This window comes from Gossypium arboreum, chromosome 5 (genome assembly GCF_025698485.1).
Source record: "Gossypium arboreum isolate Shixiya-1 chromosome 5, ASM2569848v2, whole genome shotgun sequence".
Taxonomy (NCBI): domain Eukaryota; kingdom Viridiplantae; phylum Streptophyta; class Magnoliopsida; order Malvales; family Malvaceae; genus Gossypium; species Gossypium arboreum.
The window spans coordinates 6,336,053-6,355,364 of NC_069074.1; the positions used below are offsets into that span (position 1 = coordinate 6,336,053).

At 32.2% G+C, this 19,312-nt stretch overlaps 2 protein-coding genes across 2 annotated transcripts; one reads left to right on the top strand and one right to left on the bottom strand.

Moving 5' to 3' along the window:
- Positions 1-8,231: 8,231 nt before the first annotated feature.
- LOC108453046 (RING-H2 finger protein ATL57-like) lies at positions 8,232-9,281 on the top strand. Its single transcript, XM_017750932.2, has one exon. The coding sequence runs from the start codon at positions 8,311-8,313 to the stop codon at positions 9,064-9,066; it is 756 nt and encodes a 251-aa protein (XP_017606421.1). The 5' UTR covers positions 8,232-8,310; the 3' UTR covers positions 9,067-9,281.
- A 728-nt stretch (positions 9,282-10,009) lies between these two features.
- On the bottom strand, positions 10,010-17,444 carry LOC108453045 (uncharacterized). Its single transcript, XM_017750931.2, has 8 exons — positions 17,224-17,444; positions 15,468-16,487; positions 14,181-14,299; positions 11,992-12,768; positions 11,603-11,909; positions 10,942-11,107; positions 10,559-10,664; positions 10,010-10,484 (listed from the first exon to the last, which is right to left on the bottom strand). Exons 2-8 carry the CDS (start codon positions 16,275-16,277, stop codon positions 10,367-10,369), a joined length of 2,403 nt encoding a protein of 800 aa, XP_017606420.1. The 5' UTR covers positions 16,278-16,487; positions 17,224-17,444; the 3' UTR covers positions 10,010-10,366.
- Positions 17,445-19,312: the final 1,868 nt, after the last annotated feature.

Consider the following 19,312-nt stretch of genomic DNA (forward strand, 5'->3'; position numbering starts at 1 on the left):
AGAGATTTTCAGCTTACTGCGAGAAGTTGTGACCGGAAACCAGACCTCAGAAATGGAAGACAAAACATATCTGACTATCAAACTAATGTAAAATTTTTAACCGTTAACTAGTTATTTTGTACGTAGAATGGAGATCTATAGTAAAAGGCTAATCCAAGGAAACAATATTAAAATGGGGTCTTCCTTTTGGGACCAATTGCCTCAATTTCTGGACTTTAATTGTTTGCATCGCGTCCATCACTGTTGCCATTTCCACACTTATATATTCTTGTGGTATCCTTCAAATCTTTTGCTACCATTTAAAAATAAAAAAGAATACAACAAAAACGTTTAACAAAGATATTGAAGGAAAGTGCTTATGTAATAGTACCCTTTGCCCTAGTATTTCTTCTTCTTCTTCTTCTTCTTCTTCTTCTTCTTCTTTTCTTTTACTTGTCTAAAATTATTTATTTTTTCTGTTTTTACATTCACCAGTGGAGAAAAAGAATAGTTTTTAGAATTTGAATAATAAAAATTAGATTAAAGAGATGAGGTGGTGAGATATGATTGATCGACAATAAGATATATATTGAATAATATAATTGAGTTATTTATTAGGTTATAAATTATAACGTGACAGGGGACTGTATGTCTTTGTCAAGACTGGAATTATTTTCCAAGTCCAAAACGGTATCCTATGCCCGTAGTAGTATATGCAGACAAGCAAAAGAGAGATACATTGATATGACAGGTGCACACAGATTGACACTCTTTCCATCCTAAAAGGCTTATTTTCTCATCCTATGTTCATATAAAATCAATTATGTAATTTACAAATAAATTAAAATTATAGAATTCGTTCAAAATCTACGGATGTTATTTTGCAAAAGTTAATAATAATAATAATAATTTTCAGCATAAATAAATTAAATTAACTCCAAATTCGTATATCTTTGGATATTGATTTATACACACAACATTGGTTCTCAGATTTGCGTTATCAAAATCAAGTATTAATGTATGGTATGTGAGAGGAAAGTAGCAAAGGAAGTTGATGTTTAATTACTGTCAATTTGTTACCATTCCTCTTTTGGGATATGAGCTATGAATATAATGGTGTAAAGTTTCCCTTTCTTCGCAGTAACTTTTAGTGAACATTCATTACAATAAGATCACAGCCTTGTCGTGATTAGAAAGAAGCTTCAATGGTTAATTCCAAAGGTAGAAATAACGTGGAAGAAAGGGTATATAAAGCGTGAAAAATAAAATACAAAGAAATGAAGGTGCCGAATCTGAGTAGACATTACACAACACACACACACATATATAATATATTTATATATGCAATTTCAAAAAGATAAGAAAGAAACTAGGGGCTACAAATTTCAAAAATTCTCTCGGCCCAATCACCTATCTTTAGCTATACGGTCTACCTTCACCTCCATGTCCAAGGATCACCATGAAACTATTCTTCAAGAAAGTCTGCAAAAACTTGAAGAACAACAACAAAAAGAAAGGCTTGAAAAAGATGTAGTTAAAGAAGGAGGGTTGGCATGGAGGGAAGGTATTGAAGAAGAAGAAAAAGAAGAGTGCAAAACGCCAACTTCGAGTGATCACAAAATACCCACCATCCGAAGCTGCCCGCCGACGCCAAAGAAGAAAGTGAGAGTAAGTATGGTCCACAAGAGGAAGTTATCTGAGTTGCACTTCTTTGAAACTACAAGAAGAGAAGAGGTAGAGTCGTTCTTTCGCTCTAACTCTCACCCACTTACAGTTGATGCCTCTCCCGATATCAAGAGGAGGAGATGTAGGAGTGCTTGATCATTTTAATTACCTTATTTATTTATTTATTATTATTCAAAATTAATTAGCATTAAATCTAGATTATCACCATGTAAATTAATTAATGCGATGTCGAATTTAGTTTCTTACTAAATAATTTGCCCTTCATTTTGTTCATCAAAAATTGGATATGAAGATGAAAGATAGGTTCAACTAAACAAGGGAAAAAAAAGGTTGTGAATTAGCTGCACAATTAATTTGTTGAAATTATAAAAGAAATATATTGATGTCAAAGTTTTCAAAGTTGTCAGCCTTTATTCATTCATGCCTACATTTTATTCCATCACTGAATGGTATTAGCTGTTTTATGTACTTGCATCATTCTATTCCAGTAGGGATGGATAAATGAAAATTAAAGACAGATTATTTTAAAATCTAAAACAAAGGTTGATTATTTTGGATCAAATTTAGTAAAATTTTCTTAATTTTTAAATACTTGGAGCAATAATTAAAGTTCTTAATGATAAAAAAAGATATTTCTTAAATCATAAATAATTATTGAATCTAAGTTTGACAGGGAATTATGTGATGGATCCTGTTAAAATAATATAACTTTTTCTTTTTAACATTTAGCCTGCTTGACTCTGATTCTATACATTTATACATTAAAGAGTATATTAAAACAAATTGCTTAATTATGAGAAATGTTATATACTAACTCTCTTTTTTATTTTTAACCAAATAATTCTAATTCTAAATTTTGTTTAATTAAAGATATAAAGAGTTCTTGACCAGTCTAATTAGGCACATAGATATAGCAAAAGGTGATGTAATTTTCATCACTCTTATTATATCACTTACCAAATATAGCCATCTACTTCCAACTTTTCTATTTTTATACACTAAAATTACACAATCCACTCATGTAAGAGATTCTCACATAAATAATTTAATTTAATTTATCATAAAATTTTAAAATTTTAAAACAAACAAATATAATTAACTTTGGTAAATGAAAATAACTTAATTCGCTATAAAAGAAATTTTTAAAACACAATCATTAAATTTAAAAAAATTACTAAATTTATCTTTATTTGCTTCAAAAGAATTTAATAAAAATGAAAAATAAAATAAAAATCTCCAAACTCATTCTCATCCTTCTTATAATAAAGTAATTTTGATTGGATATAATATTGAGAAAATAATATTTAATGAAAAACAATATTCTCGTTTTTCACAAGTATTGATATCTTAATAATAAGTATTTATAGAAAAAAATCAATAACCAAAAGTATTAATGAAAAATAAAGAGTTATAATATTAAATAGAAAAATATTGCAGCAAGTAATTCCAATCATAAATCAACTTAATTTAAAAATAAAAATGTTGCTTCCCAAACCTATAAGCAAGAAAATAATTTAAATCAATTATTAAGAGAGCATGCTTAATTAGCCTTGATCTTAAACTAATAGGAAAGACAATCAAAAGCTGATTATTGATAGGGTTTGAATTTAATGAGTACATCGACCCTTCAAATTTGCAAACATAAATGAAGAAAAATGAGGTAAAAGGAAGTTGTAGAATTAAAATGGGGTCATATATGTAATGTATTATTTAAAGACTCTACATTTTTGAATGAATATTAAAACCTCACTTACTTTATTATTTTATATGAAAATTGTCTAAATTATCCATGTGTACTAAAAAAGTTAAATATAACAATGTAAAACATTACAAATGTGTAGGTATATCTAATTGTATATAATACCAAAGAGATTTATTAATCATCATCATTATAATATAATAATAATGTTAAATTTGTCTATTCAAACTTAATGTAAAATTAATCTTATAAATGCTTAGGAATATTTAATTAGATATATTGAATAAAAAATAATAAAGTAAAAGACAATTTGACCCTATTCATTTTCTTTATAGTCACTTTTACTCTTATAATGGCTTTCTAATGAGCTGGTTCTATATTACATATAGATGTGGCATTCATTTTAATATAATGATGACTAGAATCTTTTAGTTATTTGAAAAAAAAATCATTTCCTACTAAAAATTTATTATTTAATCTAAGCTTTATTTAAATAAAATTTTCAATTTTGACCCAATTTATAATTTTATTTCACCTCCTACATAAAATTTATAACTTGGACATGATGGTATAATTTGTGTCTTAATATTGTTTAAACTTGTAAGAAATACGTATCATCACCCTAAGTATAATAAATTTAGTATTATGGAGTAATTTTTCGTATTTAGGTTACTATATGATAGGGAAAAGCTATAGGGTAGCACAAAACCTAATAAGGACAAGCAGTTTTACCATCTTTTATGCCCACTTTCTGTCAATATTATGGGTGTGATTTGCCCACATTATCAATTTGTTTGTGTAAATTTTGTTGCCGAAAGTTAAAATAACTTTTAGTCTTTAGGACAAATTAATGTCAAGACATTATTTTAAATCCTAGACAGTACGCAGTTGAGTTGCGATTTTGTTTAGGCAAATTGAGAGCAGGAGCATGTGGTGTGGCCTTCCTTTACGTGTCTCGTAATAATCCTCCCTTTTCAAATTTGTTCACAAAGATAAGAGGACACTAATAATTACACAAATATAATCTCGTCGAATATCATCTTTAAAATGAACCTTATGAAACATATGACTAAACCCAGAATTTCTTTCTATTCAATTTTTTCCTTAAAAGTGAACTTTATCCAAAATTGCGAGGAAATGGTGTCAAAGAGCACAAAGAATAGACAAAAAAGGACAAGAGTGTAGCTGCCACTGCTAGAAAATAGCATTTAACCTCGGGCCACTTTGGGTTCGATTTCTGGGGTCAGTGCTATAGAATGGCAAGAAATCTAGCACTCACGCTTCATTGGAAGAGAGAACCAAGCCAACCATGTGAATCCACTTTAATACTCCCAATTTTGGCTCTAAAAGATCCCATTTTTTCCCTTTCTATTTGTTGGAACATAGATTCTCAACGCCTAGGATTCTGAATATTTTAGACATCTTTCTATTTGTATTGATAGGAGGGGAGTTTGGGTTAAGACTGTTTCATGTTTTGCAATCTTTCAAAATGCCAAGTAATGTATCTTCCCTGTGTTTTTCTTTTTTGTTTCCTGTCAGTATTTATTTATTTATTTTTTTATTTCCCTGGTGTCACTCTAAGTTTAAATTTTAGTAATTGACATGGAACCGTGCATGTTGTATGTCGGATATATTGCATTAGTTATTCCTTTTACGATGTTTTGACTTTGGCACATGCATGCCTACACATTCTTCTAATAATCTCCATATATCAAGTCATTCATTCATTGCCACGTAAAATACTGAACTGTCTTTAACATTTTATTTTTTATTTTTAAATATTTGTTGATTTGGTATTGGAATGTCGTTCTGACATTGTTTTCACTCTATTTATTTTTCAATGTTAATCAAAATTCAACTCTATATATCTTCCGCAACTTAAAAAGTAAGTGATTAAAATTTTATATTGATAACTTGATGTCTAGAGTTGAAGCTTTAACAATGAAATCCCCAATTTGTAATGTATCAAAAAAGAGAAACTTCAACTCTAAACTTTGTTTACATCTTCTTTTAATTGAATCCATGATTATTACATTGAAAAGTTTTATTTTCATTTCTTAGCACCATTATAGAATCGCACTTTTTGTAATTGAAGCTACCTAAATTAAAAGGGGAGGTGGCCTTCAAAGATTTATAAAAGAGAAGACGATAGATTGAGCAAAGTTTAGCAGAGCTTCATCTTCAGCAGCTGAAATAATAATTTAGGATAACATCACTTGCTGGGCACATAAAAGTTGAGATGAAGGGTGCAATCGATACCCTTTAGTCCCTTTTGTGATTAAATGAATTTCCACTAAGCAAAACAGATAAAGAAAACTGGACAGTGTGAAATGTAATTCTGCAGCCATGTGTAAAGAGCAGTGGGCTTTTAAATCTCTTTATTGAGTTTTGAATTGGATTTTCAATTCCCGAGGAATAACGTGGTAAGACAATGCAGCTGCAGACTGAAACTTCTGTAGAAAGGTTAAGCAAAGACAAAAAGAATCCAAGAGAGTGTAGAGTTCAGTTGAAGTTCCAATTGGCTAAAGAAGCAAGCAATAAGGCTTCCCTCCAATGTTTTGGAAGAAGAACCAATCAACTATGCTAACAACTAAAGATAAAAAAGCAGCAGCAAGCAGGAAAGCTATCACATTAACTATTTTACCTAAATCGGAAGAATTTACTTTGTTGTTAATGTAATTAACATACAAATTGGTAATAGCAGTTGTAGGATGGAAATGGAATTGCAGTCTAGATATTTAGGTTCCAGTACTTGTCCGTTTGTGAGTAAGTGGATTTCCAGGAAGCCTCAGATTGTTGTTTTGCCAGTGGATATTTTCAACTCTTGTCTCCGTTCATAGTAGCAGTTAAGATGTATTTACGTTAATTGTGAAGACCACTTCTACTAGCCAATGAAGTTACTCGTATGTGAGGTTGTGTTAAAGTTTGAGTTTGGGAAAGCCTAGATGATGGATGCGGATTCTACCAAAAATAACATTATTACGCCTAAATGATAAATAAATAGTAGTATAAAGAATAAGATCGATCTTACAAAAATTTAAATATATCTAAAATTGTCGTTTCGCTTTAATTAAGTTGCATGTTTAGATTTTCACAATGCATAAAAGAAATATTTAAATTTAATAAAAATAAAAATAACAGAAGTAATTGAAGTTGAAATAACAGTGAAAAATAGGTAATTTTTAAGTAACTGGCTGAACTAAATGGATCTAACTCGAATCCATAACCTCAACCACACAGGTAGTTTAGATCTAATTACAATTTCTCTTTATGAAATCTAATTAACTACTTAATTAGACACGTCAATATAATACAATAGACGATTGACTTAATACTTCCAATTATATACTTTTCAACACTGAATTAACAAACTATTTTTTACTTGAATTTTTTAAATCAAAGAAACAACTAATACAAGAATGAAAATTTTTAAGTACATGTTCATATCTCACGACTCTCTATCAGATTATTTATCGACCTAAAATTAGATAAAAATTTAATTACTCATGAAAATAAATATATTTAATGGAGGTTTCAACAATGATTAATTAAAATAAAAGAAAAGAAAAGAGCAAAGCGCAAAGCGCAGTATTGCGCAGGCAAAAAAAAGAAAAAGACAGAAATGAACAGCAAAGCAAAAATTGAATTGAGAAAAAGAAGTGCTGGTATCGTACGCCTCCCCTCCTATGTATATGTATAAAATAAGTATCTTAAGTCTAACCTTAATATAGTATTAAAGAGTTATTTAAAAATATCAAAAATTGAAATATTAGCGTAATTAAAAATAAAAAAATAATATTTTTACAAATAAATCTCAGAATTAAAGTTAATAAAATAGTTGTTTGTTTGTCCCAAAACTTTTATGGCAACCTAATTTGTTACTCATTTTGGATAATGGAATAGTGTAGGGTGGGAGGGAGTTTCTCCATAGTGATGGGTCTTTTTACCAAAAAAAATATAATAAAAAATTTATCAAAATAGTACGTTGAAACAATTATGTACTAAAATGGTATATTTAGATGGATAGAGGGTGATGTATAGGCGGCACCATTCTTATTTTAACACTAAACAGTTAAAAAAATATTATTTTAATAGTAGAGGGATAGGGATAGACGCTACCATTTTTACCTTTATAGTATATACGGGTACAATACATTTGTTGCCTAAATTCAACACTCATGATGAAATCGAAATATATTTCTTACAATCTCAAGAAATTTAATTTAATTTTTTGAAACATGATCCCGATTGATTAATTATCAAGCTCCCATTAATATGGTGCAACGCTTCTAAATAATCTTATTTTAACAAAACATGTCGGCATCTAAACTTCCAAGCTTATTTTATAAATTTATTTCAACATCTTATATTTATTAATATATATAAATTAAAATAAATTATTAATTGTTATATTTTTTTAATGACTATTTTTATTTTCTTGAATTATTATTATGATTTATAAATTTATTTTAATATCATATATCTATTTATTAATATATATATAAATCTGTAATAAAAAACAACAATTTTATTATTTATTATAATTTTATAAAATTAAAAACATTAAAAGAATTAAATTTGTTAAAATAAATTTTGCAATAAAAATAATTTTATAAATTGTGCTTTTAAATAATTTTAATTTCATCAATTAAACACAAAATTTTATATTTTGCAAAGTAATTTTATGCTAAATAATTTAATATATTGATAATCTTATTATTCCTTTAAAGGCAGTGTAGAATTTTAAATAAAAATTTTAATTATGACAGGACATTTAATTTTATTAGTTTTATTACTATTATTGTTACATCAACTTCAGTATGGATGATTCCGACCGTCCACCTTATCCCCGTTATCTATAATTCTATACATTTTATAATAATTTATCTCCATAGTTCCTTGTATAATAATTTATCTTACCCTTTTTTCTGTTTCCTCAACTTCAAATGAAACCCTACAACCGGAAACTCTTCCTCTACTATGACTCTCCTTACTCCTCCTCCACCACCTCATTTCCACCCCTCCACTTCCCCAACACCACTAACGCCACCTCATCTCCGCCGTCCTCATCTAAAAAGTCACCTCCCTACAACCCTCCTTTTGATTCCGCCATGGCTCTTACTTGCGTCGTTCTCCTCACTGTGCTCTTCTTCATGGGCTTTTTCTCTATCTTCATTCGTCGTTTCTCGGAAGACCCATCGGCCCATCTATCTCGTAGAAGACGTTACCGTGGTGGCCCCCATGACCCATTTCCATTCCCCTCTGATTTTCATCTTGTCTCGGCTTCACGCAAAGGACTTGACCCGACGACCATTCGGTCATTGCCCGTATATTCTTACCGTGGGAATGCCAAGTATCAGATAGATTGCCCCGTTTGTCTGAGCGAGTTTGAAGAGAATCAATGTCTTAAAACGATACCGCATTGCGAACATGTTTTCCACGTCGAATGCATTGACACGTGGCTAGCTTCCCATGTCTCCTGTCCCGTTTGTAGAGGGACCCGGTTGTTGGAGATCACGAACGTCGGCGGCGACGGCGGTAGCAGTGAATTGGGTGATCTGCAGGAGACAGTTGATCAGTCACCTGCGGTTGAGATCAGTGAAACGTGTATGGTGATGGAACCAGAATCAAAGATTAGGAGAGCAAGTAGCTGTTCAAGTTTGGAGCAACGCGCCACGTTGCCGCGAACATTGAGTTTTTGATACCTACAGCTACAAGTACCAATGTGACTGACACGCAGTAGATGTTAATAAACATAATTTTTTTTTAAATTATTCCCTTGCCCAAGTTTCAAGGAAAATCATGGGACAAAAATAAATCAACGAAAATCGAGAGGCTTCGAGATTGTTATATTTATTGTTGTTGTTAATAATTTGTTATTAAGTGGAGAGGGCGATTTTGCGTCAAGTTTAGAGAATCTTGTTTAGACTTAAAAGAAAGCAAACTAATTTTTCTTGATTAACTTTTGTTACTTTTCAAACTTACTATATCAAAATGAAATAACGAGCTTCTTGAAACTTCAAGATTGAAACAGAACGAGCCTATCAATTGATATAAATGATATTCATATGTAGTATACTTTTACGTTGAAAGCTGAAACCAATGACTCCTAAAAGGGCTTGGTGCAACACGTCGAAATCTAACCCCTCAAAAATCAGAGCAAATTTTGATTGTTACTTTTGGACTTAGTCCAATAAGTAACCCATCCTGTTCCATATCCAATATAAATCCCAATCGTATGAATCGAAACGTGAAAATTATGACATAGTAGAAAAATTAGCGATTATCAACAAACGGCTATTATCATAACAAGTCATAGAAATGAAAAATATTTCTTGTCTATTAGCAAATACCATTAACTAGCGTAATAAAATGAAAATCTTACAACTTTTCCCCCCCCTGCAGCGGAAGCTTTCAAGAGTCGTTTCCAGATGAATATGTCATAAAAAGAACTCACAAGCACTCGCACAAATGAATTAATCCTACTTTGAAAAGTCATGTTACTTAATTCGAGTTAACTAACAAAGCCAAACTATAGGAAGTAAGATTCTTAAAAATTATTGTTGAAAGGAAAATAATCGCACACCAACTTGTGAAGCGACTCTATAAAGTGTGGCGTGGATCATCCATCTCTACTGAAGCACCTTTCATTAAGGAAAAACGAAAACGGTGAATATGATCTTATATCCTCCAAAGTAAAATACAATCCATCAATCCTTGCATCAATTATAATTAATGATTTTTACACTCGAAAGTTTATAAGGATTAGTAAATATATGACACTTTCCGTTTCAACCATACACTCAATTTATGTACTCAAATCACGACAGGGGAAGGGACCCAAGAAAGGGTTAAATTAAATAAATGAGAGATATGGAAAATGGGATACTTGGAGTGATCCAGAATTTTTTTTTAAGAAAAAGAACTGATGAAAATTTTATATAAAATCGTATTCTGGGTTTCTGTTTTCCTTCTGTTCTTTTTATATAAATACTCTTCATATTAAAGGATTGAGTAGGCACGAATGACCTCAACTACCGGTGCCCGACACATTGGACATTTTCCTCCAACATGGACCAGCTCATTGGCACATTTTGAGCACGTGCACATGTGCCCACATCTGTAACAATAAGATACAGAAAATTTAAGGCCTCAAATTTATAGGAAACTAGCGGATCAATTTTTAAGATTTACCTGTACAGCAATGAATCAATGTTGCCTTCACAGCATATACAACAGATGCCTTTCCTGACATTGTCCCAGTTAGAAGCATCCTTCGGCAAGTTGTCGTCAATCACCCCTGCAGCAGAACATTTCGATGATTAACAAACAGAATATGAAACAAACCCAGCATGAGAAACTTTCAGCTTTCTTTACAGAACAAGAAAATCCATAATTTATTACAAAAAGGAAAAATCTGCAGTTTATTCCCTACTCTTTTCCCTCCTCGATATCTTAAATGATAAATAGGAGCAATGACAAGTAGAGAGCCTTATGAGGCATAAGCAGTCTCCTGGAGTAATCCAGAAGGAAATACAACCCAAGTGAGCTGATACAGAAGGAAAAGAAGAACAAACCTTGTGAACCAGCTGAACGGTTAAGGGCAGCAGAAACTTCTTGTCTTATTGACCGCTGTATCTCAAGTTGCATATCCATACAAGCCTCCAGCATCCTCTGCATATTATTCATCCTTTGTTGCATCCTAGCCATGTCAATCCTCAAATCGTTAATGACCTCCCACTCCTGCAGCAAATTAGCGGAGCACGATTAAATGTAAGTGGAGACCAAAAGAAGAGTACTCAAAGAAATTTAAGCTCATAAATAATCCCCAAGCCCCCAATTATTAGTGAAATCCTATATACTAGCATGTAGTGAACTACATATGAAGCACAAAGAACCACAAATGTTTCACTATTAAAAGATAGAAGGAAGAATTTTGCAGTTTAGCTATCCAAAAGTACAAGGATGTATATTGTAGCTTAACCATCCAGCATGTATTGTATGGCTAAATTCATCAATTCTGCTAACTTGGAGAAGCTTAATACTAGATTTCATCCAGAAGGCTATTAGTTGGTCATTATGCTAGACATATAAAACAAAAGTTTTAAATTAAATAATGTAACAAACAAATGAAACAATATGCTTTCAGAAAAATACGGGATATAGTTCAGAAGTATCTATTGAAAACTAAGATAATCAAAAACAGAATCAAGTTGCAGAAAGGAAGAAATGACATACAATGCCAAAGCGTTGATGCACAGCATGTGATGCCCAATTATAATGGTGTGAATCCTGATCCCAGAGTGGTTGCATAGGCGGCATCCTGGGTGAAGGAAGGGTGAGTGGAGGAGTCTCAGCATCCCCGTGGCCATCATTCTGATCCCCACTTTGCTGTTCTAGGTCTTGCTCAAGAGATGCAGGAGACGGAGATGTTCCTTCCAACTCCCAGTCAACAGGAGCATGATTTTGCCTTTCCACATATGATTGTATCAACTGGTCAAGACTCTCACGGAAACCACTACGAAGAAGAGTAGACACACTTCTCCTACATAAAAGTAACTCGGGTTATAAAAGTACCGAATTAGAAAAATCTAATCACATAAGCCCAACAGTTATAAAATTCATACCTGCTTAACAGTTCCCTCAGTTCCATGCTGTGTACATTATCATCATCAGGAAAATAAAATGTATCTGTTCTTCTGATAGTAACAGGTTCTTGATTGTAAGACCCTTCCATCCAATCCTGTGCAGTCCCGCGCAAGCCTCCATCTTCATGGTGCCTCTCAGAGGCTTCTTCATTACCATCCATGGACTCATTATACTCAACGCCAGCTTCCTGCCAGTCTGCTTCTGCAGTTTCTTGATCCTCTTCCTGCCATAGTTCAACTAGAGAAGCAGATTCTTGCCCATCAATCTGTACAGCTGGATTGCCTTCCAAATTTTCTCTGTCATTTTGGGGAGAATGTTCATAAGATGTTTCATCAGCTTCTTGTAGGTTAGAATGTTCTCCAGCTTCATTCGGCAAAGTTTCAAGGGACGATTCATTGGCAAGATTTTCTTGCCAGTCCCCATCCAAGATTTCTCCAATAGCTTCCCTGCTCTCATTAGACTCATCACTGAAAGACCACTGCCACTCTCTAGCAACACTCCCACAAATTCGTTCCCGCCACTCTTCTACCCGAGCAGAGGGTTCCTGCCAACGTACATCTTCAACATCATCCCCTAAATCAGTTATACCATGCAAAAACATTTGGTTGTCTGTTTGCTCATTCTCATGTTCAGAGTTATTTACTTGGTTTTGCTCATTTCTATTAGCATTAGTATCAGCATTAGATGATGTATCGGAATGATTACTGCTAGCAGGACCAGAACCAGAATTATCCAGTCTGGAGAAAAACCCTTCCCTGAAACAAAGGCACAGGTTGCAAAATGTTACAATGGAATGGTAAAAATGGCGTCACATAAATATAATGGGTAAAGGTTATAACATATTAATTCAACATTTTAACTTCCACCAATAAAATATCCAAAAAGTTATCAAAGCAATAGTCAAGCTATATCAGAAAGAGAAGCAGAAATTTTTTTTTTTTTGCAATCTAGCATCTCATGGGAATACATCCTCATATTAGTAGCAACTATGATAACAAAAATTAGGAGGCCAATAACATGTCCAACCATCAATAAAATGATTTTTGGAGAAACACCAATTTAAAATGCAACCTAGTCATTTTATCATTTATGAGGGAACTCCCTCCTGCCAAGTAAATTTTGAAACAATCATTCAACTACTTAAATATAATATTTAAATATAATGAAGAATACACTCCAAATATCTGTCAAGTTCTCAATTCCTGAAGTTTGTAGACTTGCCCAATGGATTCTGCCATCTAGCATACCAGCCGAAGCTCATTGCAAAATGAAAGTATAACAGGTACTAAGTTAAGACCAGCCAACCAACTATCCACTATAGGGAAAAGAACAAACAATCTCAAAATTAAACATATATCACAGCTAAAACCATAGAACCACAAACTGGTACTACAAATTTAGACATGACCATTTAAATGTATATTTACTACCAAATTATTTCAGCTTCATGTAGCTGTTTTGCTATGTCAATGTCACACTTGAAAAAGGGAAGCCTACTACACAAGGCTCGGGCATTGCAAGGTATGAGGAGAGGAGATGCAGGAGGCTTTACGCTATTCCACAAGAAGCTGGTTTTATGACTTGAAAGTTAAACCATGAAATCCAGGTCACAACTAAGAAGCCACACCAATGCCTAATATCTTAACATGCTAAATCCATCAGGTTTTCATGTGAGAACTTGAACAATAAATTAAAGGCATATGCAAAGTACTAGCATTTATAGTCTCAACCTCTTTATCACATTCCTCAATACATTCACCATAGTATTACTAATTTCTACAGCTTTAATGTTACCAAAATGTTCTTCCTTGGAAGAATCTTTTTGCCTTATTTGAGTTAAATGCAAGGGACATTATTTTAAGCTTAGCGAAAAATCAAATCTAAAGTAAATCCCTTGTTTCAAATTCATTCTTCCGAATGCAGCTTTGAACCCATAAAGATGAGGTGACTAAGTATCTGACAGAAATTACAGATATTGCTTAGCTGGACAACTGAGCTCAATGCACTAAACATTAGAAAATTTCATTTCTTGAAGTCTGCTAATAAAAAGTTCTGTGAAAGATGTTTACAGAAAGTAAAAAGATAGGAATTGTCTCAGAATATGGCATCAAATGAACTTAACTGAATAAAAAACTCTGCTATTTATATGACATGAAGAATAAAGTACCTTAGACCAGATACAGTTTGCTTTTGTCTTAATAAGCCTAATTCGCTGGCTGCAATAGAGGTAGATCTGTTACCCTCACCCATTCTGTCATTTCTCAGGAATCTACCTCTCAGCAATGACTGCATAAAGAATATGGAAATAAATGAATGCCAGTAAATGCAGCCCATGTTTGGTTTAATGCCAAAATCAAGAAGGTATAACACCCAAAGGTTAACAATTAGCATCAGGACACCTTTAAGGGTGTGCTTGGTTGGGTGAAAAAGTGGAAGGGAATGGAAAAATGGAAAGAAAATAAGTTTGAGTGTGCTTGGTAGGGAAGAAAATTGAGGAGAAAGAAAAGAGGAAAGACGGACACTTTCCATCCTAATGCATAAAAACCAATCCCTCCAAATTGGAATGATGAGAAGAGGGAAAATGAGAGAGGGTGTATGTTAGTTCAAAATTATGCATTTTTTCAAATGTTTTATTTTCTTTCCTTTCATTTTTCAACTCTACCAAGCAATGGATGGAAAGAAAATTACTTTTATTTCAATTTTTCCATCTTTCCTACCAAGCACACCTAAGGAAAGAACAATTATATTTTCCAATTTTCTATTTTTCTACCCCTTCAATTATTCATCTTTCCAATTTTCTTTCCACTCTACCAAGCAAAGCCTAGGTCAATTGGTTTAAAGCTACCAATGCAAGCTAAGATACACTACAGTTGCCTTCAAACAACAATGACATGTATAGAAGATTCATAAACATTGTTAGAATTTCTTATTATTTAATTTCCAGAACAAGCCGCAAACTACCAGTTGTAAACATCAATTAATATAGAAAGAACAAAAAACAGGCAAATAATTGAGACAGATGTGCTGCCATTCCATAGTTGACATGGGATATTAGTTTTGCTCTTGGTTCAAGATTAGCATTCAATTTTTCCGTGTAATATCTACAACGGCTAGCACGCATATGGACTTTCTCTTGTTTGTATGCATGTCATAGTTGCAATGAAGTTATTTTCTAGAATTTAACAGGAAAGCATAAATCAATAGTTACACATATAATATTGTTGTTAGAGAAAATATTACGCTTAAAAGAATGACTTAAGGCTCTCAAAGCATGTAAGAAGCATCTCCATCATGTGAATCTCTAACACCAAAACTACTAAATTAGCATCTACCTTAAATATGAGTTGGGAGGGGGTGTCCTTATTTGCAATTTTGCAGATTTGAAAGAGCATGGACATGTGAACAAATAAAGAAAATAGCCACCTAAAAAAAGGTTGACATTTTATGCATTTACCTGAATACGGTTGCGATGGGCAAAATTTGATACAGCTCGATGCTCCAACAACCCCTGGAGCTCAGTTTGCCTTTCTCTCTCAGTCTTTTTAAGCATATCAAGCAAAGCCTGCCGGCCACATAATTTACGAATGCCCCTACGGACAAGCTCAGTTCGGCCTTCATTCTGATTAATCACCAATCCATCAAGAACTCGATCAATTTGAGCACCAACATCAGCAGCTTGGTCTTCTCTACTGTCAACACAAGCACCTCTCTGCTGGCTATTCATTTGCATCCACTCCCTTATAATTCTGACCCTTTCTTGCTCAGTTTCACCAAGCCACTGGGCTCTTGAACTGTTGTTTCTACAAGAAACATTAGATGTACGATCCCTGCCACCACTGTTCATCCACTCCCGAAAAATTTGCCTTACCCTTTCCCTTTCAACTTCCCCCAAATCAGATGAATGTTCACAACTAAGATTACTTGAATCTCCATTCCTACTCTGCAACCCAAATCGATCTGGCAACCACTGTCCAAACTCATTCTCACTCACACTCGCATCATCTGAAACACCACTATGTTCACTATTTCGGCTATCAGAAAGATCAGTCACCGAGAGGTCATCACTCCTTGTATGGAGCATTCTTTCACTAGCACTCTCTTGAGCATGACTCACCACATGCTCATCCTCAAGCTCCCGCCACATCTGCAGGAGAGAGGATGCCCGGGTCCTACCATTTTCCCGCCTTCTTGATGTTTGTGACTGAGACTCCCTTAGGAAGGAATTTTCAAGCACAGAAACATTGTGTAGACCAGCAATAGCCATAATGCTCCAAAATCTAAATTATCAAACCTTTTCAACCCATATGCTTCAAATGTAAGAAAAACTGCATTTCTTTAGGGAATATTGGTATGTAGTAGACAATCTCCTTTTGAAAAACACTTAAAACTAGTTAATTTCGACTTTTCCATCATTTATCAACGTTTGCATTGTCATCAACTCATCATGTTCACCACCATCATCATCACTATCAATCTTCAGAGCAAACACACAAGAAAATGGTTATAAAACAAGTATTAGATCATACTATCATTCTACTGCAACAACTAAAATTCTCAGTTTTTTTTTAGCTTATTTTCGTCAATAAATTGTAACACTACTAATCTTGATATCCAATTTCCTCAATGTCATGTTTCACCTAAATGAGGAAAACAAATATAAAAAACAAAGGATCCGCTTAACCACTGCCTATAGGCACCGGGATTATATATTTATCATTTTGGGGAAAATTTTGTATTGAACACGTTACTTTTACTAAGTTCAACAAAAAGTAATGTGTATCACCTCACCAAATGCCGTTAGTCACTGGTTAGTATTTCCTCAAAGAAATCCGGAAAGTATTTACAACAATCTCCAACAAACACACCCAAAAGAGTAAGTTGAAATAATTTATTCAGTTAATCCCTTGTTTTTCTGCTGAGAAAATGTATAAAGACAACAAAAAGGTTTCCAAATCTAAATTTTTTACGCTGGCGAAAAAAATTCAAAAACAAAAAATTAACCGTTTAAAATTTCTGAGAAATTCAAAAATACTTTTCTCTATTTTCATCGCATTTCTCAGCAGCCAAACAAGAGAAACGAACAAACCTCACCAAATACACATTCAAAAGAAAACGAAGATCGAAACAACAACAAACCAAAAAAAAAAAAAGGAATCATCAAAAGAATGGATAATAAAAAGAAAATAATAAGAGAGAAAAAAAAATCGTACCGAAGAAGCTTGAGTTTTCTAATTTTGAAGTAAAGGAAACGAAACCTAAAGAGAGAGAAATGGAAAATGTGAATAGAAAAGAAGGCAGAGAAAGAGAAGAGAGGGAGAAGCTGCGAATTTATTATGAATAAGAATAAATTAAAGTTAAGAAAATAGGAGGGACACGTCATTTTTATTTTATTGCTCTAATTTTGTTGTATTGAAAACTTTTCACGGCCGATAGAAAACCTGCCGTAACACTAACGTCTTAAAATAGAGTGTAAAAGACGAATAAGAGATTGACGCGTGGGCCGTAACCTTTTCTCACGTGGCGTTAATTCAAGAAACGGTTCCCGAATCTTGGATTTAACGGGAAGTGTTGAAAAGAAAACGACGCGGCGCTTTTTCGTGATTTTTGGGAACGGAATTTTGATTCGTTTTTGGGTTGAAATTTCAAAATAAAGGTAGCGGAAGGGTATGATGGAATAGCGAGGAATAGCGAGGAATAACCGGAACATTATGGCGTTAACGGCAATTCAAAAACCAGTGCCTTTTTTGCTCAAAAAGATAAAAATGAAGTCGTACTCAATAGTACAAAGTTTGATTTAAAGAAATTTTCTTATTTTGGATATTTTGGTTTTCCAATAAATAAATTATTCAAAGTATTTTGATTTTGTAATCTCAATTTCTTTAAAGAATTTACAACTGTAAATATCAGATAAAAATAAAAATATAATCATGATAAGTACTCCAGAAATAAAGAGTCAAAATATCATTGGCGTGTGTTATGCGGCACTAGCCAACCAATCTTCATACTTACAGTTGATCATTTAATCAAAATTTGATTTTGTATCATTATTTTATTGATCAATAAAATCACAACTAGAGGTGACCCTATTCTTCGTTTGGATCCAAAGTTAATGAAGTTTGATTTGGTTGCTCCATGTTAAAATTTTGTTTCAATTTCTTTTTAAATCTTAAATATCATATTTTAATTTATATTTTAAAATATTTTCCAGAAATTTTCAAAACAATAATTTATTAATGCGATTGAATTAAGATTGCTTTTATTGCATATTAAATTCACACCAAAATTTAATTTATTAATTTTATCATGTAAAGTATTATATGATATAATTTAAAATAATTTTTTACTGAAAAATTCATTATTTTCTAAAACAATAATAATAATAAATAGTATTGTTTTTTATGGGGTTTTATTTTTAATTCTTTTGAAAGTTTAAATGTATGAAGAGAGGACGGGTTAAAAGAGAAATATTTCGTGAGCCACATCAACTCAAACTCACGTCTTATAATTTAATTGTCTTTTTACGCACTCAAAAATTCTATTACTTTTTAAATTATATTTTCTAAATAAACACTTGAATACTTCTATAGCAAGAAATAAAATCTTATTAAAGATTTAAAATACTTAAAAATTTAAATACGATATTAACAACGTGAATCAATTGAATAAAATTTCGAGTAAATATGAATATAATGGTAACTTCTATATATAGCATCAACATTAGGTTGGGTAATATAGGGAGATAAGGTGTTAACATTGAGCTATAAATTTCTAGAAGCAAGTTGGCAAATTTTGGGAAGTTAATAGAATGATATGAACTTTTTAGAAACAAATGAAAGATGAAGTTAAGATGCTAATACAAAACAGGGAAGCTGGCTTACCAAAAAGCTAAGTAATTATTACTAAATTTCCTATGATTATAACTCTCCAACAATGCCTATCATTAATTAAAGCCATCTTTTTCTTCTTCCCCTTTTTTTTTTTTTTTTAATTTTTATGGAAGTTGGTTTAGCTTGTGAAATTCATATGATTGGATGTGTTTAATTAAAAGTTGGTTGCATGTTAATTTGTGTAAACCCATTGTCTAGCTTAAAATAGATTTTTCCTTATTTTAACTGTTAAAAAGATTATTTAATTGTTTTTTAAGGAAATATTCTTTTATCTTTTACTCACATAGATTTGAAGATTATAAAAGAATTTTGATTAATTTTATTATAAATTTTAATTTGGTGTAATTTAATTGTGTTCAAATGTATACATTAAACTATGATCTTTGTTTAATCATATACATTTAAACAAATA

Bases quoted from the DNA above. Each gene is read 5' to 3' on its own strand.
- LOC108453046 (XM_017750932.2), top strand. From the start codon at position 8,311: ATGAAACCCTACAACCGGAAACTCTTCCTCTACTATGACTCTCCTTAC.
- LOC108453045 (XM_017750931.2), bottom strand. From the start codon at position 16,277: ATGGCTATTGCTGGTCTACACAATGTTTCTGTGCTTGAAAATTCCTTC. The intron at 14,300-15,467 runs GTAAATGCATAA...TTCTTTATGCAG, and splicing joins CCCATCGCAACCGTATTCAG to TCATTGCTGAGAGGTAGATT. The intron at 12,769-14,180 runs GTACTTTATTCT...CCTTTGTTTCAG, and splicing joins CAAACTGTATCTGGTCTAAG to GGAAGGGTTTTTCTCCAGAC.